This window comes from Dipteris shenzhenensis, chromosome 27 (genome assembly GCF_047967505.1).
Source record: "Dipteris shenzhenensis isolate YYH24624 ecotype China chromosome 27, Dip_SZ_1.0, whole genome shotgun sequence".
Taxonomy (NCBI): domain Eukaryota; kingdom Viridiplantae; phylum Streptophyta; class Polypodiopsida; order Gleicheniales; family Dipteridaceae; genus Dipteris; species Dipteris shenzhenensis.
Window position 1 is genome coordinate 38946109 of NC_141622.1, and position 22502 is coordinate 38968610.

Below are 22502 nucleotides of genomic sequence, written 5' to 3' on the forward strand. Positions count from 1 at the left end.
CCAAGATATGCCTCCTAGACAAAGCTTTCCATTTTGAGTTTTTAGATCAGTGTGTCTAGCAAGGGAGTCTCTTGTTGTTGTTGGAGGAAAAAAAATATAAGGATCATACTCCAACTATAAGACTACTACAAGACTAGGGAATCAAAAGAGGTTGTAAAACATGGTGTTGGGCTAGTTTTATAGTTGGAGTCAAGTCTCAAAGAGGATGAGAGCAATTTGCATCCCACTGCAAGACATAAAATAGTTTGGTCTTTAGGTAGACTATCAGTTCACATAGTTTTATAAGATATCTCTCAAGAGAAATCACACAAACAATTTTTGCAAGAATGTAACTTACATAGTGGTAATAATTAAATTTTATGAGAGAGAATGTGGCAATTGCAGTGAGGTACACTTGTTTAAAAAAAGCAACATTTGTTGATAGCTTGTATAGTCTATCACAAAGTTTATATTTCATGTAATATAGATATGAAAACGATAAGAAAATTTGGGATTCTTTTGATTTAAATATCATTGACTATAGCACTAGTTTGCATGAAATAGTGACAATCCTCAATAGAGCATGATGTTGCAAATGATCATCATAATGTAGATTAAGAATGAGTGGGACATGGGAAACATGACCCTCCATCCCTCACCTATTTCAATATGTAAATTACCATGTTTATAATCATCCCACTATGACAACAAAAAATGATATTTTGTTTTGAAACCTGTGGGAGGATTTGTGGGGCCCGCAAGGTGACAAAAGCTAGCCATGGAGATAAAGAACCAAGAAGCGTGATGGAGAAGTTGGTGGCAGGAGACAGCTCTTTGCGGCTACTCTCATTACAGCTTGTCAATCTTTTGATGTCGACTACTTTATTTCATGTAATCATTAATGTGGGTTTGACACTAATTAGAATAATTAGTGAAAATGATTGCAAATGTGATCATGAGTGGAGTGCATCATTGTAAATACCACAGGTATGAATTATAAATACCTTGGTATAGGGATAGAATGGTTTGGCAGATATATTATTTGCTTTGTAATTGGGAAATAGAAATGAGTCATATATTTAGAGTGGGCCAAAAGCCTACATGGACTCAATAATGTACTAAAATAATAGGGAGTGCACATGGAGAGCATGTGGAGGGCATGAGGAAAAGTTTGGAGGAGTGTGGAGTCAAAAGGAATCCTTCTAGAATTCTTATGTAGAATGTGGAGGATGTTGACATGTGGAAAGGAGGAGGGTCCTCTTGGGCTCCATGTGAGAGGACTATTGACTTTTCTACTCAAAAGGATAAAGAAGCATCTTGTGATAGGACACTTGTCAAAATCCTCCTAAAAGGACAATTGATGGTGACCGATGCCCTTATGTCACAAAGGGGTGAAAGAATCTATTGCCAGCAAATGTAACATGGTGAAGGAAGGTGAGAATTGCACTATAAAAGAAGCCCCTCCCCTCTCTCTCAAGCATCTCATTTTCTCCTTGTAGCCTTGCCGTTGCCTTGTATCTAGCTCCTTCTATGCCTCTCCTTTCCCTTGAGCCTTAGCGCCTCTCTTCTTTGTAGGTCTCTCCCATTGGGAAGCTTTCCTGGCTTCCAGAACCAAGATCTTCCCTTCTTTTCCCATTTTCTCATATTTTTTCCCTCTTCGCTCGAAAGCTCTGTTTGTGCTCATGTATGGCTTGTTTTGGGATCTGCTCTGAGGGGATTCTCTACCCTTTAGGACGACCTCATTCCAATATGTAATGTGGAAGCAACCCCTTCAGTAGGAGAAATCATTGCCTTTTCCTATTGCTCAAGTCGCTCATGGACTGTTTTGGTACCTGGTCGTAAAACGGCCATTTTTTGCTCCCTACTCCGTTTTGGTCGAAATTTATATCAAAATCTTTGTCTCTTTGAGCTCTATCCATTTATGTCTTTACTTGTCTATTTTGATTTTCTAAGAAAATGTTACAGTGTGCAGAGTAGACTTGGATTTGGGACAGTTTTGGAGTCTGTTACTAAAATGGTCCTAACTTCTCATCTCTTGTTCCATTTTTCATGAACTATATGTCAAAATTCTTATCTTTTCAAACCCTACAAGCATGCATTCTTTGTTTTGGTTTTTGAGGGTCAAAGAAAGAGCTATTTTCATGCTATCATAGTTGTATTTTTATTTCCAAAATTGTGGGTTCTCGTGTTGAGCTTTATCAAGATGGTGCAACCCAACAACCCCATATGTCAGAATGTGCCCTACCAATTCAGCCCCTTCACTTCCATCCATGTAGTTCTTAGTATGAAAATTTTCTTCCAATAGAGGCTTGCTCTTATGTTTGGCGCTAAACGCTTGGCAAAAATCAATGCTTCCCCTCAACCTTTCCTCTTTCCCATGTTGAACTATGATCTCACCTTTGATGTCTATATCTTTATCTTGCTTTGATTCGTCTATTTTCCTTTCCCTCTTGTTCTTTTGATGCTAAGAAGTGACTAGAATTAAGCCCCCAAATTTTGTGTCACATCTTTTGGTGGAGACGCCGGGTAGGTTTTGCCTAGGATTTTCCTATCATAACCTCATGATCTTAGCTTGTTTACAAGCAAGGACTTTCTTCTTTGTGCTCATTTTTTGTGCAAGATGTACAGCATTCCAGTGTTCTGTGGATCAGAAGGAGAATACTCGAGGAGTTACCTTCGGGAATTCAATCGAGCATGCCACTTGACTAGTTTGGTCTATGAAGGAACGTGCCGAGATACTTCCAGATTTCTTGGAGGGTGTGGCCTTTTAACTTGGTATGAGGCCTTGCCAAAAGATACCAAGGGTGATTTGGAAAGCTTGGTCGAGGCAATGAAGGAGAGATTTGGGACATTGGAGTCACCAAATTCCTTGTTATTGCAGCTGGAGAAGATTTTCCAAAAGGAAGGAGATTCAGTTTCGACCTTCGCTATGAGGTATGAGGATTTATTCATCAAGTACCAACAAGCTGCTTTGCATGTGGTTGAGTCTTCTTCATCTTCTACGGGAGATTCTAAAGGTTCATTGGCAATGGAACATCTCAAGATGAGCAAATTTGTTTATGGTTTGGATTCTACCTTGTGTGGAAAGGTTCTAAGCAAAAATCCCAGTAATTTCAAAGAGGCTCTTTGCATAGCTTTGAAGAAGGAGGCGGCCCATCAAATGGAGTCCGCATTTCAGCCATCTACAAGTGTCATGACTCTAGCACATTGGGTAGAAGTAGCCTCAACATCCCAGGTATCTACTCCCTCACTAGATCATATTATTGCACAATTGATGGCAGAATTTGCTGATTTGAAGTTGCACTTAGTGAATGCTAAGCCACCTAGGGCTCTACGAACTAAGGATAAGCCTAGGGATAAAAGCAATGTTACCTGTTATGAATGTCAAGAGAAGGGACACTCTCGTCCCGAATGTCCAAAATTGAAAAAAAGAGAAGACAAGAGTGTAGTACTCTTAGAAAGAACATGTTCAGAGGAGGAAGATGAGGAAGAAACTTTGATGCCATTGATGACAAGGAGTCGTAAAACTAGGAGTGACGAGGAAGAGGAGGAAGAGAAAGAATGGAAACATAAGAAGAAAAAGTCATCCCGAAGAAAGATTGGACAATCTAATTTTCCTCTTGGACAAGGGACTCTTAGTTATTATCTATTGACACAGACCCGAGAGAGAAGACTACACAAATCACATTCGGGTAGTTTTTGGCACTCTCTCCAAAACTTAGGAAGGAATGGAGTAAATTGGCCAGCAGTAGGGAGTCTAAGAAAAAGAAAAAGGATAATGGGACACCTATGGCACAAAAGGTAGACATAGATGTGGGAGATCATGTACCTATTGTTGATGTTATCATAGATGGCCAGACTATTTCTAATGCATACATTGATTGGGGTGCATCGATAAATGTCATGAGTGAAAAGACAATGAAAGATGCTGATTTGAAGTTATCTTCTCTTAACTCTCCTTATCACATTAAGTTGGCTGATAATACTAGAGTGAAAACTCTAGGAGTTATGAAGAATTTGGCAATGGATGTGTGTGGAATTTTTGTACCTACAACATTTCAGGTTATTCCTACAAAACTAGATGTTAGGGCTTACCCATTGATCTTGGGAAGGCCTTGGCTCTTTCAAGTGAAGGCAGTACAGAAGTGGGAGACAAGTGATCTTATTCTCCAAGGAGGGAATAGAAAGGTCTGCTACAACATCAAGAGTAGCCACAAGAAGGTGGTAAAGGAGGAAACTTTAACTTTTGAGAGCTCAAAGTCCGAGTCATTTGTGCGAGAGAAGTGGCACCTCCAAGGAGTCCATCTCAGACAGAGAGGTGGAAGGAGTGGTGCTTGGTCTTTGCCTTGGTGTTGATTGGGGGGACAATCAAGGAAATGGAGCTTCAGAAGGAGAATCATCTTCAACCATCTATGAGGAAGTGGTGGGTCGCACTAGTCTTCGCTAACAAAATGAGATTCTTCTTGATGAGACTATAACAGGTATTGAAAGAGATGAATACCTAGAGATGCTTGATGGGTTTCCTAATCTGTTTGCAAATAGTTACTCACAAGTGCACCAAGTTACCTTAGTGGAGCACAAAATTGACTTGAAACCTCAAAGCAAGCCAGTGGTGCAATGGCTTAGACGGTTGGGAGTGGTACAAGCAGAAGTGCTCAGGAAGGAGGTAACTAACTTGCTCCAAGCTGGGTTTATTTTTCCAGTTGAGAATTCAGAGTGGGTTTCTCCAGTGGTGGTTACTCCCAAGAAAGGAAAGAAATGGCGTGTTTGTGTGGACTTTTGCCCTTTGAATGCATGCACAAAGAGGGATTATTTTCCTCTACCATTTTAGGATGAGATATTGGATCAAGTTGCAGGCCATGAAATATATTCAGTATGTGATGGGTACTCTGGTTACTTCCAAATTCGGATTTGTGAGGAAGATTAAAGGAAGACTTCATTTGTTACACCATGGGGGTTGTATGCATATAGGGTGATGCCATTTGGTTTAACTAATGCACCAGCAACTTTCCAGCGTTTCATGAGCCAAGTATTTGCACCCTACTTGGGAAAGTTCATAAGAGTGTTTCTAGATGATTTTTGCATTTATTCAAGCCATGTGGATCACTTGGAAAAGTTGAAGATTGCATTGAAAAGTATTGATGATGCAAAAGGTTGCCTTAATCCTGCAAAATACCATTTGGCCATGAAGAAGGTGGCTCTGTTAGGACATGTTATCTCAGAGGAAGGTATAGAAATGAATCCTGAGAAGGTACAAGCAATCATGGCCCTTCCACCACCTAGTAATGTCAAAGAGGTGAGGGGCATTTTGGGTAAAACAAAGTATTACCAGCGCTTTGTTGATATGTTTTCTGAAAAGATGTATCCTACAAATTTATCGACAAAGAAAAATGCATCTTTTGAATGGGGACCAGAGCAAGATAAGGCATTTTTTTTGCTTAAGGAATGCATGAGCCAAAGGCCAATTATGCAGCCTCCTAGGTGGGAGGATGATTTCTATATCCAAGTGTGTCAACTCATTGAGTGGGAGCTATACTACTTCAGAAGGGTGAGCAAGGACGCATGCAACCAGTATATTATGCAAGTCGGCAACTCACGGAGGCTGAGGAGAGGTACGGTGAAATGGAGAAAAAAGGTTTATCTTTGGTCTTTGCAGTGAAGAAGTTTAGGTCATACTTACTACCTCGCCCTTTTTTCTTCCTTACGTCTCAACCTGCTTTACAAGTTTTGGTTCACAAACCCAATCCTACTGGAAAGTTTGCTAAGTGGATTTGTGAGCTTCAAGAGTTCTCTTTCACTTTTATTACAGAAAGCACCACTAGAGCTTCTCTGGCAGATTTGCTTATGGGTAAGGAGAAAGAAGAAGTAACAAAGGCAAAGGAAGACTTAGATGAAGAGTTGAAGACCCCGCCAATAGCTTTCAAGCTGCATTTTAATGGAGCCTTTAGCACTTCTAGGAAATGTGGGGCTGGGGGGATAATTCTATTTGATCCAGAAGGAAAAGAGGTATGGGCCAAGGGTAGGCAATTTCCTGAAGCAATATCAAATAATGTGGCTGAGTACAATGCATTGATCTGTGGATTAGAAGATTGCCTAAAGGAAGGAGTGAAAGAGCTAGAGGTTAAAGGAGACTCTCAACTGGTCATTAGGCAAATGAAGGATGTTTATAAGGCATGGAGTCCTAATCTACAAGATCTTTATAAAAGAGCGATGGAGTTAAAGGAAGCTTTTGAGTTTTGCAAGTTTGTGCATATTCAAAGAAAAGATAATCATCAAGCTGATGAGATGGCTACTAAAGCTATGGCTTCTTTCACTGAAGTTACTCTTGCATTAATAGATACAAGTTGGCCAGAGCTCCAAGATGTTCAATATTACTTGGATGAAGGACATTTTCCTCATGGATTGACCCCTCAACAAAAGCAGAGGCTCACAAGGAAGGCTCGTCCTTATACAATCCTTGGGGATGTTCTATACAAGCAAGGTAAAGATAAGGTTCTTAGGAGGGTAGTGAGCTTGGAAGAATCTAAAAGGATTATGGAGCTGTGTCATGAAGGTTCAGGTCACTTTGCTTTAGCTAGCACTACTCGAAAGATCCTTAACACAGGGTATTATTGGCCCTGACTCAACAAAGATGTCCATGAGTGATGTCGAAGTTGTGAGGTATGCCAAGCATATGGATGCAAGCAATTGGTTCCTGGGCCCTTGAATCCCATTCCAGCATATGGTCCATTTGAGAGGTGGGGTTTGGATTTTGTTGGCCCCCTTCCTCGTTCTTCACAAGGGAAGTATTATATATTAGTTGCAACTGATTATGCAACTAGATGGGCGGAAGCAAAAGCTACTGTCAACAACAAAGCAACAATGGTGGCATCATTTCTCAAGGAGTTTATATGTGCCCGTTTTGGTTGCCCTTTGGAAATCCTTACAGATGGAGGGAGGTCTTTTAGGAGAGAGGGGATAGAAGTTGCATGAAGAGCCCAAGGAATAAATGAAATGGTCAAGAGGGATAGAAGATGAAACAATGAAGGAAATGGAATAGTGGAGGCTTGAGATTGCAAGGGAGAACGAAACATTCGAGAGGGATAGAAGAGGAAACGGTTAAGGGAATGGAGTAGCAGTTTGTAGCTCGACTACACTATCAAGGTGAGAGCCAATACTATGGTTATAGTCCGACTACTATCAAGGTGAGAGCCACCACGGTGGTTGGCCCAAATTTTGAATAATTCAAGACCGCAATACTGACTTGTATGGTAATAAATGATAAGAGGTGGTGGCATCTAAGATTCCTAGCCACATCTATGGTGGCAGTGGCTAAGATCCACCGGGCTGGCAATTAATTACCAACTACCACAATGGCCCGCAATTACTCAGCTTCCAATTACCACCATTGAGCGTGCATGCATGATTACTACGAGTGCAATAAATTATGGTAATGAGGGATTAGAGGTGATTAGGCTTCATGATTTACTTTTGTGGGAATTATTGCCCGATGGCGGTGGTTGTCATCAGCCACGTCTGTCGTGGCTACGATTCCATCATGCCATCGCTCACCCAGCACCATGCTTTAGCAAGCATGATCACTATGAGTGCAGTAAAAATTACCGGTCACTAGGCTTGCCTACTTAGTAGAGAACTAGAGTGCATGGGAATGAGTGATTAGACATGGTAATGAGAATTACTGCCCGATGGTGGTGGCTCTCATCATCCACGTCTATCGTGGCTAAGATTCCACCGAGCTAGCAGTTAATTACTAGCCACCGGAGTGGCACCACATGGGGTCTTCTTCATGATTATTACCAGCCCGTCTGGGGGATTCCACCCCGTGGAGGCCTGCAATTAATATGGATGGAACCCCGGGCTCCAGCCACCGCGGTGGCTCAAACTTTATAATATATATAAGATTTGTGGCATTTGGCATTTTAATACATTGCTCTGATCCGCCCCTGCTTTGCTCTGATCCCCGCCCCTACTTTGCTCCACACTCCCTCCTCCAACTCTTGTCACTGCATCTGCTCCCCTGCTCATCTTCTGCTCACCCACTCATCTTCAGCATGCCTAGTACCACCCTCCATCGATGCTCTGTGATCCCAATAATATCTGCCTTCTCATATAAGGTGATTGTGTTACACTTACCTAGAGTAGAAATGCTAGCACTAGTGGAGACCCTTCGTTCCCACCGGCGATTCCCCACACATCTGAATCTCATCACCTTAGATAACATGCTCATAGAGGGCCTCTTTATGGATGTGCTGTATGGGTTTCCCCTAGATGTCGACAAAGGCCTCAATATTTTCAGAACAGAGTACTGTCGACTTGCTGGGGGGGTCGTAATCTGAGTCCTGGCAATGTGCATGGTCTTCGGCCTCTCCATCGTATCCTTCTTTGGCTCCCTAAAATTTTTAATGCAACAAGCTAGACTGGTGGAAAACTGAGTTGTACAAATTACCTCTTGCTCAGACGAGGCTCTCAGCAATGGCTGGATGTAATCTTTTGGGCTCTCAACGATCTTTTGGCTCACTGGATGTAACGTTTTGGTCTCTAAGGCATTTATGTAATCTATTTTTGTTTAATCTGAGGCTCTCAATATGCACTGTTGTTAACTTTTATATTTGTATTTGAATGGTTATGGCCGCTACTTGTAATCATTTGTTTAAGGCTCTCAGCAATTGCCAAGTTTTTATAAATGTAAGATCCTCTGTTCAATTTTTGCTCGGTATAATTTGATAACTTTTATATAACCTGTTATTGAACATAAATGTACATTTTAATCTCTTTTGCTCAATTTTCACTCGATAAATTGTACTTTTGTCCTCATTCATATTTACTGCAGCAAGGACTAAAATACCAGGAAAGAAGGACTACAATTTCCTTGGTTTATGACCAAAATAGCGCTAAAATAACTCCAACGACCCCACCGTTGTGGTTGCATGGAGATACATCTAGAAAAATACAATTAAACTTTTAGAAAATGCAATTGACGATATGGCCCTTGAGGGGTCCCATCTAGGGGCAAGGGCCATATCGACGTGCATTATACAATATCCAGGATGGCACTGGATAGAAATGGCATGTCGATATGGCCCTTGCCCCTAAAGGGGACCCCTCAGGGGCCATATCGTCAATTGCATTTTGCTTGGTTGCACAACGGAATACATTTTCCTTGGTAACAAATATATAACTCCAAGAACCAGTGCGGTGAGTTCTCTCAAAATTAGATGCATGTCCTAGTGACCATCGATGCGGTCGAGAAAATAAGAACCAAGATGGTGGCTTATGATCCCAAGGTCCCTGGAATGATAGTTCCCCTAAATATGTTAAATATTATAAGGGCTAGTGGATGATCAAGGAGGAGTGCAAAAGGTGAAGACGGATCTTCAACGGCTGGGGTATGTGGGTGCTGTCACATCATATCATGAGTTCTCATCCAAATGGGGAGCCAGGTTGGATAGAATTAAGGCCCCCTTGGATATTTTAAGGCAGAGGAAGCCCCCCTCTCTGAAGTTAAGCCATTTCAGCTATATATATATATATATGAATCAAAGAGAATTCGCTCATATGTGTCCGATTCATGACATGTGAAAGGACTCATTGCTTTCATGTCAAGTGAACCTGTTTTATTAAAGAAGGAACTTACTTAAATGTGGGTGGATAGAATTGATCATTGGGCAAGCCACGTGGGTGAGTTACGTTTTGGGAAAAAAAAAGGATCTTAGGTGGAACACGATGTAGTGTATATAAGCTTTCTACTCCAGAGTCCGAATGTAACTTAATATGAGTTGATTTGCCAATCCCCAAATAAGAATAGAGACCAAGGACTACCCACTTATCATTAACCAATCAGGATGCTCCCTTGGGGTGATAGAGTCCAACTCTCTTTACAAACATAAAAAATTTGAGTGACTCCAAAAGCCAGCTAGTCCTATCCATCGTAATTGCACAGGCAACCTTGGTTGCCCACCCAAGTCTCCATATGGAAATATGAGATGCTAGAGTACTTATGTGTTGTTAATCCACTGAGTTACCTAAGTGTGATGGCCACTAGCGAGCAAGTGATACACAAATTAACATTCTCATGTTTCCCTCCAAAACGATGCATACGCATGAGCTTGATAGACTCTGAGAGTTATAGATCCTCTTGATGTATTGGAGTTAAACAAACAGCGGTGGAGGCTACTTGGTAAGCAAAGTGCTACGAGAGAGAGAGAGAGAGAGAGAGAGAGAGAGAGAGAGAGAGAGAGAGAGTTGAGTTCGAACTTTGAAGTTTTAGGTAGTGTAGAAGCACATCAAAATGTGCACCTAAGAGTCCATTTATATTAGATGTTCAAATGCTAGGTGGTTTTGTGTCATTCACATGTGGCTAGTAAGGTTTTGTTGCCCACATGTAGAGCACATTTCCACATAGTGAAATGCTCTACCATGAAATGTGGGACACTTGAAGTTGGGTGGTTTCCTTGATATTTGCCTTACTAGGAGTGAAATTGCTCCTTCAGGATCATCACGAAATGGGCAATGTTAAAGCAGCTTCTCATGCTATTGTGCTGCTGGAGTCATGGGTGGTTGCTCAATAAAGTTTGTGGGCTGAACCAACTTGAACTTGCAACCTACTCACCCTTTTCACCAATCGAAAGTTTGTGTGTAGGATCTCTCCTTCCACTAGTCCAAGGTTGGGCTGGAATGACAAAATTTGCCAATTTTGGGCTTGCAGGAATGCTACAATCACTGCTCCTCCAACCTTGCAAATCTCCCTGGGACACGCTCACTTTGCTACTAATGCTGTTGGACCAATGCTACTAGTGCACGGGCGGAGCTGCTCTTAAGCATGAAATCAGGAGTTGCCTTCAATTCAAGCCTATGGCTCGTTTCAGACCCATCCGTTGGAAAATGGGCGGACTGGGTGTTGCCCAATAACAATGCGTGTTCGCTAGGGGGTGACTTCACACAAGTTCGCCCACCCATAGCAAAAAGATGAGTTGGAATCCTAGTCACGCCTGAAATTGAAGATATTCTTGGGCGGCCCCTATGTAGCGCCCAAGGAGGGGTTCACCATCCGCACACCAATGAAAATCCATGACGACGAAATTGAACCCGAGACCCACAGGCTCTGGGCAGAGAACCCCCAAGAGCATTTGTTTCAACAATGGCATTGCATTTATTATTTACCTTTGAATGTTTGCCCCGGTGTGAAAGGGGGTCAGACGGGCGTGGCTTTTGACTGTCGGACAAGCAGATTGAGGGTTTCCTCTGTCTGCGGGGGACGAAGGAGGCCAATACATTTATGCAACCCGTCCACCGAGCCTCTTGTGAGAATCTCTGATTTTGTGTGCTTTTTTTGAGCCTGTAGAAACGGTAAAGAAATATTTGAATTGAGCGATCTCTTCCCGGAATTCAAATTTTGAATTTGTTTACCGTCAACGGTCGAATGAGAGTGTTCGTTGTTGCTTGTCGATGAAGACGCCGACACGCAGGGATTTGAGTCTTGACTGCGCGAACAAGACAAGAAACGTCGCCGCAGCTTGAAGAAGATTGCATGATTGCGTCGTAAATCATCGAATCTAGCATTCTCGAACGAGACAAGCTTTGAGGATTGCAGCGTCGGACATACAGCTCACGTGTAGGCGTTGGTAGAGAACCGACTGTAAGGAACGACCGGCTGAGGAGACAAGTTCAAGTGTAGGCGCTAGCAACAGTTGCATTTGGCTCCATCTCTGAGGACCTACACAGAAACTAGACTACAGTCTACCCCCGGAAGCGAGGAGTTCGCATCGGGGAAACTTGATACAGAGAGAGGGACCGAGAGGGAGAGATTGAGCCGCAGAGAGCGAGAGAGTAGCCAAACCGAACGCACAGTTTGAGAATCGTTACCGCTTTCTTCATCATGGATTATTTCAATCTCTCCCGGCGCCAGCTCCAGTCCCTGTGCAAGAAGCATGGCATTCCAGCTAACTCCACCAATGCCGAAATGGCTAACGCCCTTTCCTCTCTTCTCACGGTAAAGTTCTTGCTTCTCAACCCTCATTTTGTCCAATTCCTTGCAAAATTGTCGTTCGCGCAAGCATGCCTATCTTCATGGCAAGCCGCATCTACTTCAGCAGCATTTCGTGGCAATGGCTTTCGCTCACTTGGCTCTTTTCACAGCAAAATCCACAACCCCCCGGAGAAAAGGCGAGCAGGCCGGACAGAACGGAGACTAGAACCCGTGCGACTGGCTCCGCCGTTAGTAGTCCGCAACGAGCGAGAAGTGCTGCCGCAGGTCAGCATCAGGCCAATGATAATTCTGAGATGGAGTCCCATACTGAACTATTGCCCGTATCATTACCCCTGGACGAGAAGAACTCCGTCAAGACCAAAGGCGGAGGCATCGTGTTGCGGAGAGGGAGGGTCAGAGTAAAGTCACCAAATGGTGCTTCGAGGAGCCCAAAATCAAAAGAAATCGTGGAAGACGAAGAACTGAAGCATATCTGCACGCAAGATGCGAAGGAAAAGAGAACTCAAGGAAGGAAAGGGAAAGTCACATTTTCGAATACCGTGGAGGTGAAGTGGACAGATGAAGATCTTCACACAGAAGAAATTTCCCATGTTCCACAATCGGCGCAATCTCGCTCTGCAGCCGAGAAGAAGACAAGGAGTAGCTTCAAGGAGCTGACAAATGAAGAGTTTGTGCAAGTTGGGGAAACAAGGAAGAGCTCTAGGAGCCCCAGGCGCCAAAACTTGGCAACGGAGAAGCAAATCAGCACACGAAACCAGAAATTAACTACTCCTGACTCTAAAATTGGCAAATTTGCAGAACTGCCTGTAAGCGACGATTCCAAGAATCTCCGAAACACCACAAGCTCAGTGACAAATGTTTGCCAGGAGCAGAAAGGTGCTGCAGAGACACCCAAGGAAGATTTCCGAGTGTTTTCAAGGAGAGAAGCCAAGAAGAAGACTTCCGTCGACGAGCCCGTCCGTCCTGGACATGACTCTGATGACGATACAAAACGGCTAAATCTTGGCCGCGTTGCTGACACCTGCGCCTCAGATAAAACTAGGCAAAAGACTGGAAAACAGGTGAGGAGCACAAGGGCCAGTGTAAGGACTAACATGGAATCGGAAACTGCACCAGAGCAACAAGTCCAGAATTGTGCTGAAGTTGTGATGCAGCAGAAAACAAGTAACACGAAGGCAGGATCTGAGGCCAGTAATGAAAACGGTTTTGCCGAGCAAAATGGAATTGGAGGTGATCCTATTTCAGAAAATCCACGAAGAAGCAGACGGGTGACATTGGCGACAAATCAGAAGCAGCTTACAGAGACTAGAAAAACGATTTTGGAGATGCGAGAATCTGAAGAGTCGTCCAAGCTTACAACTGCTTCAAAGCAGCAGCTTAAAACAAGAAGAAAATGCAATAGTGGCCATGATGAAGTTGAACTTCAGTTCCCACTTGAGGGTTCCGAGGAACTCGACAAGCAGGGTATGGGCAGAGGCTCCGAAAGTCTAACTGTGGAAACGCAGAATAGCACGGGAAAAGGCTCTTTGGAGCAACCGAAGAGCAGGCATGGAGCACCACGTGAAGGCTGCCGGTCAAAAGCAAGAGTTGGTAAAAGAACGAAAGCCTGTCCTTCAAAGAGCATGGGGGGGCAGGGAATTGAACAAGCTGATGTCCATTACACAGTTGTGTCATCAGATGAAGAGGTACTCATACATAAAGATGAAGGCTCTAATCGAAACCAAATACAGAGCTTAGAACAAAAAGAACTTGTTGATAAGAAAGACAGAGGCACTGATAAAGAACAAGATACAGAGGATTGTTTGAATGGTCTCCCCTCCAATGGAGAAGAAGCTATGCTGAACCGATGTCCACCTGCTGAAGAACGTTCAGGAGAAAAAGAGCAATGTATGTATGAGAATGAAATGAAAGACGTTGCAAGATCCACAGCACTAAAATCACCCCAGTTGGTGGACAGTTTCTCTACCCGGCAACAAGAAGATATTGGATACTCTGGTCTCTTGCCATTGCAGGAACAAAGCGCAGGTAGGATTATCAATCCCTTGAGCACCAATCTGAACGTTGATACTGAAGTAAGGACGGCAGAAAGTGCAGATCCCAAAATTTCTGATGGATGTGTGGCACCTACAATAACTTTGAAGCCTAACGCTGAGGTCAAGACTGCTGGAGTAGAAATTGGTAAAAGGTCTCAACTTGCCACATTAGCTGCAAATATGGCACTTCACAATGATAATGGCAATTCTGACGAACAAGGGACTGCAGGTTCGCTTGATCTTCTTTGTTCTGTCAACGAGGGGCAGTTTTCTTATGCACTCTGCTCCCAGGAGTATGGTATCCAAAATGACAAGAAGAAAAAGGTTGTCAAAGAAGTTGACATGCTTTTGTTCGACAAAGAAGCTTTGGGTGATCCTGTAGTAGGAGTGAATTCAAAGAATGTTGATATGGTAGAGGAACTAGAGCACAGGCCTCCTTCTCCAGATGGAGAAGAAACAGTGCAGGACAGATCACCAGCTGCTAAAGAGTGTTCTACAGATGACCATTCTCCAGGATTTGAGGCATTTGTAAAGTCACGCCTGTCTATGGACAGTTCTCCTGCCCAAAAGCGAGGACGTATCAAATCTTTTGATTCCTTGCAGATGCTGGGTAAGAATAATGTTGAGGGTGAAAGCCATGTGCAGATGCTGTGTCAGAATAATGTTGAGGATGAGATCAATGAAGATCCTATATATGCAGTAGGGTATGCCAACTTGACAGGACTTGTTTGTCCTCCCAGTGACACAGATCACTTTGACACACTTTGCTCAAACAGAAAGGAATGCAGTCTTGAAACTGAAAAAGAGGAGGTGAATATGGAGCCAAGTATTGAAACAGAAAGGACAAACGGAGAAGAAACTGTGCTATACAGATCGCCAGCTGCCAAGGGATATCCAAAAGCTAGCCATTGTGCAGAAGAAGGGCCATGGGCATTCGAAGTTGAAATACAGGATAATGCTTTAATATCCCCTGCAGTTGAGTCATACCAATCTGTGGACAGATTTCCAGCTCGTCAACAAAAAGACATTGAAGCTTTTGCTTTCTTCCAAACGCAAGACAACCACTTACAAATTGTTGATCAGATAAGTCATCCTCAGAGCAACACTATGGAAATCAGTAAAGCAGCAATCCGTACTATAGAGCACTTGTCCTGGAAACAAACTACAGAGCCTAAAGTGCATGAAAGATGTGTGGATCACATGATGCATTCGATGCCTGAGAATGAGATAGACAATAGGTCTCACCCTGCTACATTGGCTGCAAATGTGGCATTGCAAAATGATGATGATAAGCTTGAGACGAACAAAGATACTGTATGTGGAGTAGGGGATGCTGACATGAGGAGACACCTTAGTCCTCTAAGTGAGAAAGAGCTTGCTGATGGACTTTTCTCAAACAGGATGGTAGATATAGCTGAAAACGACAAAGGAAGTGACAAAGAGCAGATTCAAGCATGGGAAGAAGGTAAAGCATTTTCGGATAATCTTTTGGTGGGAGGGAGTCCTGAAAATGCTGATGTGGTGAAGCAAATGGAGCTAAGTGGTCCTCCTGAGCTTGATACTACAGGTGGGAAAGAAATTGTCCAGGAAGGATCATTAGCAGGCAAACTATATGCTTACGACTATAATTGTCCAGAATTGGAGCCATGTGTCTATGCTGTTGGCGTAGAAGACACTGCTAGATCGTCACCAATAGTAGAGTCACGCCTGGCTGTGAACAGTTTCTCTGCCCAAAAACAAGAAGATATAGATCCTTCTTATTCCTTACCGCTGCAGAATAACGGAGCACAAATGATTACCAACTGTTCAAGCAATGGCATGGAAGTTGGGTTTGAAGCAGCAGGTTCTGTGGACAGTTTGTCATGCAGGGATGTTGCTCAAAGTGCAGAGCCTGATTTACAAAATAAAAATGTGGAACGTACAGTGACTTTGATTTCTACTGAGCAGGTGAATATTGCAGCAGTAGATATTCATGTGGCAATGCATAATGCTAATTGTATGATTGAGAGCAATACCCATTCTGTAACTGAACCACAAGACTCAGATTTTGAGGAAAATCTATTTCCTGCCAGTAAGAAATATGTTGACGATGCACTCTGCTCCAAGGACACTGAAGTAGAAGACATTGCAAGAAGCTCCCCTTCAGTAATGGCGGACCTGTCCTTGGACAGCTTTTCCACCCAACAACAAGAACATACAGAATCCTCTGATTGCAAGGGAATGGAGCAAATATGTATGAAAGAAATAGAGTCCCCACAGTCAGACCATCACAATGATGTTGATACCAGAGAAGCTGAAGGCTCCATGGGAGCTTCCTCTAGCACCAATACAGAAATCTGCAAAACCGATGAGGCGCATGATACACTATTGGGTACTGCAGAGGGACTCCTTCCTGTAGCAGATGGTGTAATGACGAACATGGAAGGCATGCCTGTAAAAGAATTGCTTTGTTCAAATGAAGGATGCCACAATGAAGGCAAGCAACTGGACAAGGAGCTTATAACAGTGAACGCAGTTGCCGAATCCTTGCAACAGCTAGATTTAAAATTATTGAGCTTGAGAAAGCTCCGGGTAATGTACAAGAAGAAGACCAACATGACCCATCCAAAAGAGATTACCTGTGTAAGTGTTTAACGATTGCTTGAATTTGTGGTTTTCCAGAGGCAACTTGGCATCGCAGTAACATCGAAAAAGCAATCCAATTTGACAATCTAGCTTCTTGGGTGTGGTTACAGGCAGGAAAGAGATCTACGCTCAAGGTTTTGGCTTCCAATGTTGGCCAGGCAGCTTCTATTGCAGGGCAGACACCACATGCGAAGCTGATACACACAGCAAGAGACACTCCCTCTGTAAGTTAAAATGTTTGCCTGAATTAGCCTTTTGTCAGAAGTGTAGGGCTATTTGGGTTCATCTCATTGACAATGCTCGCTTAAGGTTTGATGTTAGCACCGATGGCAGCACGTTCCGTCTGTGAATCTGCAATGGATGCTTCGATTTGTCTTCCCATTGCACGGATTACATAGAACATGGGTTTTGAAATACTGCTTATGTTGATTACTTTCATAGCAAAGAATTTGAAGGTAGCTTCCTTTGGGGGTGTGATTTTACAGGCAGGGAAGAGGTTTGCGTTGAAGACTTTGCCGTCCAATGTTTCTAAGACACCTTCAAGTGCAGGACGTACACCGATGCCGAAAGTAGTACACACACCAAGGCCAATGAATCCTTTGTCCTCGCACGAAGAGAAAGAGGGTACATGAGCTATCTTTGCATACATCTGTAGGCTTATCTGCTATTCGCCGACAGATTTTCTTTGACATCCAATTGTTGATCCATTTCTGCATTTGTATAACTACTCGTTCGCTGTTATTACTGCATGAGGGATGTTATCAAATTTTTTACATATTAGGGGTTCTCTGCCGCAGTAGAGTTAGAACCATTCAAGATTGTTCATAAGAATGTAAGCCAGACTGACTTCAGCTGTTTAAAATTTATGTTCATGGACTCGCTAAATAATCCCTACGATACTTGCGTTCCTTAATAGCTACTACTCAATATCATCGGTCTGAGCTGTTTAAAATTTATGTTCATGGACTCGCTAAATAATCCCTACGATACTTGCGTTCCTTAATAGCTACTGGTCTGAGTTTGGAATTGAAACTCAAAGTTTATGCTAACTAAGGGGTCTAGAGGGTCATAACCTTAAACTCAAAATTTATGTTCATGGACTCGCTAAATAATCCCTACGATACTTGCGTTCCTTAATAGCTACTACTCAATATCATCGGTCTGAGCTGTTTAAAATTTATGTTCATGGACTCGCTAAATAATCCCTACGATACTTGCGTTCCTTAATAGCTACTGGTCTGAGTTTGGAATTGAAACTCAAAGTTTATGCTAACTAAGGGGTCTAGAGGGTCATAACCTTAAGCGATTAAAGCTACTTAAGAGAAATCCTAGCAAATCGATTCTCTCGGTTCTTTTTTTCAAAATAAATAAATAAATGGGAGTCTCCCTATTGGCTTCTCCATTTTGTGTCACCTAAGACTTAAAAAAAATCACTCTGTGGATCGTCAGGATTATATTATCATTGTTCTATATTGTAGAGAGAGAGAGAGAGAGAGAGAGAGTTGACACATTGTCGGAATTACAAACATAATTCATCAGGAAAACGAATTATGTTTCATTGGTAGTTCTGGACAGAGCTCGGATTACTACCCATCTTAGTTGACTTTCTTCTTCCAACGTTATTTTGTATTGTATGAGGATTTTTCCCGTTATCACTGTTCTATGTCATAGCCTGCTTGCCTTAACAATTGCTTTGAGGATTTACACAAATCTTCTTGGTGGTCTTTCCTGTATGCAGGCGGAGCCAGCTCACAGGTCTTCAGGTCCACCAAGAGGGACGTAAGAACGGCTCATCATCATGGATGATATCTTGTATGGCTGGAGCAAGCAGCATCTTTCTGGCATGGTTTTTTTCAGCTTTTAATATTTTCAAGATCCTAGGACCTTGCTTTGCATTTGGGAGTCATTCACTCTTCCACCTCACTGCATTCAAGCTTTCCAACCTCCACACTTGTTACCGATCTACAAAATTAACTGAAGCTCCTCCAAGAATAAGTATCACTTCATCATTGATGCACGTTGTGTGGGTGTAGTGCCTTCCAGTCCTGTCTCTGTACTGAGAAAACAAGGGCACTCATAGTTTGGATCGCATACCTTTACGTTTAATTACTGGTTTTTAATGGTTGGTTTGTTGGATTCATTCCCTCATTTTGTAAAGTTGCAACACAACTATTACTGATTTGAATCAAATATACACTCCCAACAATTTGTTGGGTTGTACCATGTATATTAATTCGTGCTGCCTTTGTTGTAGCAATTTTAATAAGCTGATATTGATCGTTCTGGAAATATAAATTGGCTATGCACTGTGCAATGATTATTTATCATAATCCTTGTTATCAATAACATAATCAGACATGGGAAACTAGTATACAGCGTCTATATGCTTTTGCCTTCCTGCTAACATCGGAATAGTCTACAGCTGTGTATGCTCGAGTTCTTAAGTGTCTGTCGTATGCTCTATTTACTGCGTGCACACCGTCCCTTTCGAGCGAAACACTCTACAGGAATGCACACGGATAAAACACCCTGCAAAGTGCCAGAGTCCCTTAGGTGCTTCAGCAGAGGGATTGAGAACTGTGCCATAATTTGTATTGTCTTCAGAATTGTGCTCATAAAAATAGTATCCGGTCAGCACTAATGTACGACATCTATGTGTCGTTGGTGGGCAGTGCTGTCTCTGTGCATTCTGTACTTGGTGTTGGAGTCTTTGGGTACAAGACCACGAAGCAAAAAATGGTGGAAAATACCACCTCTAGGGCTTTGACCGAGTGAGTGATTTGGTCATGGGCTTTCGAAGTAGTTCTCGTAATAGTCCATGAATTCCCTTCGGCATGTATATTGAAGGAAACGAAGAAGTATACCTAGGAAATTTATCAATTTGGTTGATTTTCCCGGTTGGATGATCTCAGCCAGCTCAATGAAAGAAGGGAAATCTTACCGCACATTGAGATTCAAGCAAATTGCACCTTTAGAGGCTACCTACCATTGTCTACACTATACAAAAGTTTCATTTCGTTGGTAAGATTTATGAGAGAGTATTGTGTAACAAATGGTCCACCATGGGGGGGAGGTGGGAGGGTGAGGGGTGCAAAGAAAAAGAAAGAAAGCTTATTAAAAGTCTTTGGAAGACCAAGGATCTATGACACTAAAAGAATCCTAATACAATGATCTTGGGGGTGGAGCTGTTAAGCGGGCATCAACACCGAGTACAAAAAGGAAAATCTATAAGCATGATCATAATGGCACCACATAAAGACAAGCTCTTTGAGGCGAGTCATCAATCCTGAGAAGGGGGTTGCCATCTGATGAATGATCTTGGGGTGGAGCCGCTAAGCGGGCATCAACACCGATGATGAGTACAAAAAGGAAAATCTATAAGCATGATCTTAATGGCACCACATAAAGAGAAAAGCTCTGAGGTGAGTCATCAATCCTAAGAAGGGGGTTGCCATGTCGTGGTGGCAAAAACCTGTGATGGAAAACTAGCAGCTATAAGCATACATGGCCCACTGTGTTCTCCTAGCTATGGCCCTGCGCAGTGAACAAGCACCATTGTCACCCATGTGAGTCAGGGAGGGGGTGGGTTTGAGGGGGCAGAGAAAAAGAAAGTTTTCTAAAAGGCTTCGAAAGTCTTCAAAAGATAAAGGGTCTGTGAGACTAAAAGAAACCTAATACAATGATCTCGGGGGGTGGAGTTGCTAGGTGGGCATCAACACCCATGATGAGTACCAAAAGGAAAATCCATAAGCATAATCATAATGGGGACTAAGACTACATAAAGAGAAGCTCTTCGAGGCAAGGCGTTAATCTTGAGAAGGGGGTCGCCATGTGATGCTGACGTGTTGGCATAAACTCGAGATGGAACACTAGTAGTTATCGGCATGCCATTGTCACCCTTGTGAGTCGTGTCTCTGGACTATTGACCATGGACGAAAGGGCTCCTAATATGATCCGTGCCTCAATTTGCTCGTGAGTTTGCCGTATCTTTGAATCAGGGTCCTTGCGTCCACCGTCTCTATCAGTGTTGTTGGGTTAGTGCTATCTGGCTTAAAAAACTCAGTGACCTATGTGTCCGAAGCATCATGTTACACCAAATAGAGGGCTTTGTTGCTATTGACCACGTAGCCATGAGCTCAAGCGAGAGAGCCTTCCAGATGCCTACACATTAGGAAAAAAGGGAGCTCATTTTGGGGCCTTTTACGGTTTGGAAAAATAACCTCTCAACCAATCAATAGAAGGCCAACGTAACGTTGAAAATTCACGAAAATAAGAGAAAATAGAAAAAAGAAACAATACTTTATGTAAGTACAAGCGTGCTACATTAATGAGGAGATTGGTTTTTTATTCGTAGAAGATCTTTGGACAAGAAGATAGAATCTAAACTGACATTTTATCTGACAAGATCCTTCCCGCTTCCACCTTCCTTTGAATTTTCAAATATTGTGCCGCCTTTCGTGCGAAAGGTCTACCATTCTACACCATTGCCTCATTGTGCAACTGCCTTCCTTTTCCAAAACTGCTCCCTTGATCCTGTTTGGCGTAGAGTAAGATGTTTCTCGTCAACTGTCTGTTTGCCCACTTTCTCTTTCTTGAAACTTCAAATTGTTATCTTAGTTACATTACTTTGCTATTCTTACAGATTCAGAAAATCTCCATGGTGAACCAAAACCACAGCCGTTCTTGTGCAAGACGCTCTGTGGATGATAATGCTACGAAGGCAGAATTATACCAAACATCCTTACCCCGTCGACCTGCTTCTTCTATTTCGTCGGTAGAGAATTCAAGTACAGTCAAAACAGAAGGAACTTGGGAAAGGTTTAGTGTTTCGAAAGGAGCATGGGTGCTCATGCAACCTAGCAAAAGAAAAAGACCCCAGACAAAAAACATTTTCTTGGCATCGTGGAAGGGAAGAGTACGAGATTTTCAAATCACCAAAGGGAAGATATCCGTGAAAGAAGTTTTGATTCAGCACGTGTACATGCATAAAGAACTTGTCTTGCGAGACTATCCAAAAAATCTTCCGCAACACAGGCCTAATTGTATATTTTTCTATTGTGGTTTTTTCCTTCATGAGGTGTATGGATTTTTAAGATGAAGCTTTCTCTCTTAACTTATTGACATTCTTGTGTTGTTTTATTTCAGATTTATATCCTTCATCGTATGAGACATGGCAAAACATCGATTGTATTCTGGGATTTATAGATGTTCTGCATGGATCGATAGGAGAACAACAATACCAAGGTCGATGTGCAACAGAGCTAGCTCAATCGGGTATATTTTTTACTGATCATTTTTATCAGTTGCTGGACAAAGCTAACACACATGGTGTATTAATAAAACAAGACCTTCCGGCGTGGAATTCGGTGGATTGGCCTCACCCACATTCTAGTGTTACAGAGGCATATAGGGCGAAGCTTTTTACAGAAGTACAGAAAGCTCTGAGGCCCAATATTGCCACTAGGATAGTAAAAATTTCTTTGTGCATGCCTCTCACAGTTTTTGTAGACTTGTTTAATACCTTTCCAGTAAAGGTTTCAAAAACAATGCTCACAGTTAAAGCAACAAATTCGGCATGCATGCCACAATTTTTGGATAAAGGTTGGGATAAGAAGACATGTAGTTCAGTGTTTTGTGAGGTGGTCCAACCTTCTATGCAACTGAAGTACATGGTTGCATCACAAAATTTTATTTTCTCTTTTTATTACAAGCGCAGTCGAATGCTAGGTTCAAAGCTTGTCCCAATGGACCAAGATGAAGAGTCGTTTGGTGCACAAAATAAACTTATTGATATTGATGTTCTTGAGAATGGTGATGTGGTAGCCAGTATCTCGTTAAGAGAATGTTGCTCCCTAGCTCAATTACGCAGTGACATTCTG

At 42.5% G+C, this 22502-nt stretch overlaps 2 protein-coding genes across 2 annotated transcripts; both read left to right on the forward strand.

The window, feature by feature from the left end:
• The first annotated feature begins 5164 nt into the window (after positions 1–5164).
• On the forward strand, positions 5165–6600 carry LOC147884271 (uncharacterized). The gene is made up of 4 exons (XM_087398171.1): positions 5165–5404; positions 5524–5614; positions 5789–5985; positions 6079–6600. Exons 1-4 carry the CDS (start codon positions 5165–5167, stop codon positions 6598–6600), a joined length of 1050 nt encoding a protein of 349 aa, XP_087254297.1.
• A 4880-nt stretch (positions 6601–11480) lies between these two features.
• Positions 11481–18818, forward strand: LOC147884272 (uncharacterized). The gene is made up of 5 exons (XM_087399166.1): positions 11481–11968; positions 12115–16620; positions 16734–16847; positions 17109–17247; positions 18362–18818. Exons 1-5 carry the CDS (start codon positions 11855–11857, stop codon positions 18427–18429), a joined length of 4941 nt encoding a protein of 1646 aa, XP_087255292.1. The 5' UTR covers positions 11481–11854; the 3' UTR covers positions 18430–18818.
• Positions 18819–22502: the final 3684 nt, after the last annotated feature.

Coding starts and splice junctions, on each gene's coding strand:
- LOC147884271 (XM_087398171.1), top strand. CDS start 5,165: ATGAAGAAGGTGGCTCTGTTAGGACATGTTATCTCAGAGGAAGGTATA. Junction 5,405..5,523: donor GGGGACCAGAGCAAGATAAG/GCATTTTTTTTG, acceptor ATACTACTTCAG/AAGGGTGAGCAAGGACGCAT. Junction 5,986..6,078: donor TTGATCCAGAAGGAAAAGAG/GTATGGGCCAAG, acceptor GATTGCCTAAAG/GAAGGAGTGAAAGAGCTAGA.
- LOC147884272 (XM_087399166.1), top strand. CDS start 11,855: ATGGATTATTTCAATCTCTCCCGGCGCCAGCTCCAGTCCCTGTGCAAG. Junction 16,621..16,733: donor ATCCAAAAGAGATTACCTGT/GTAAGTGTTTAA, acceptor GTGTGGTTACAG/GCAGGAAAGAGATCTACGCT. Junction 16,848..17,108: donor CAGCAAGAGACACTCCCTCT/GTAAGTTAAAAT, acceptor GTGATTTTACAG/GCAGGGAAGAGGTTTGCGTT.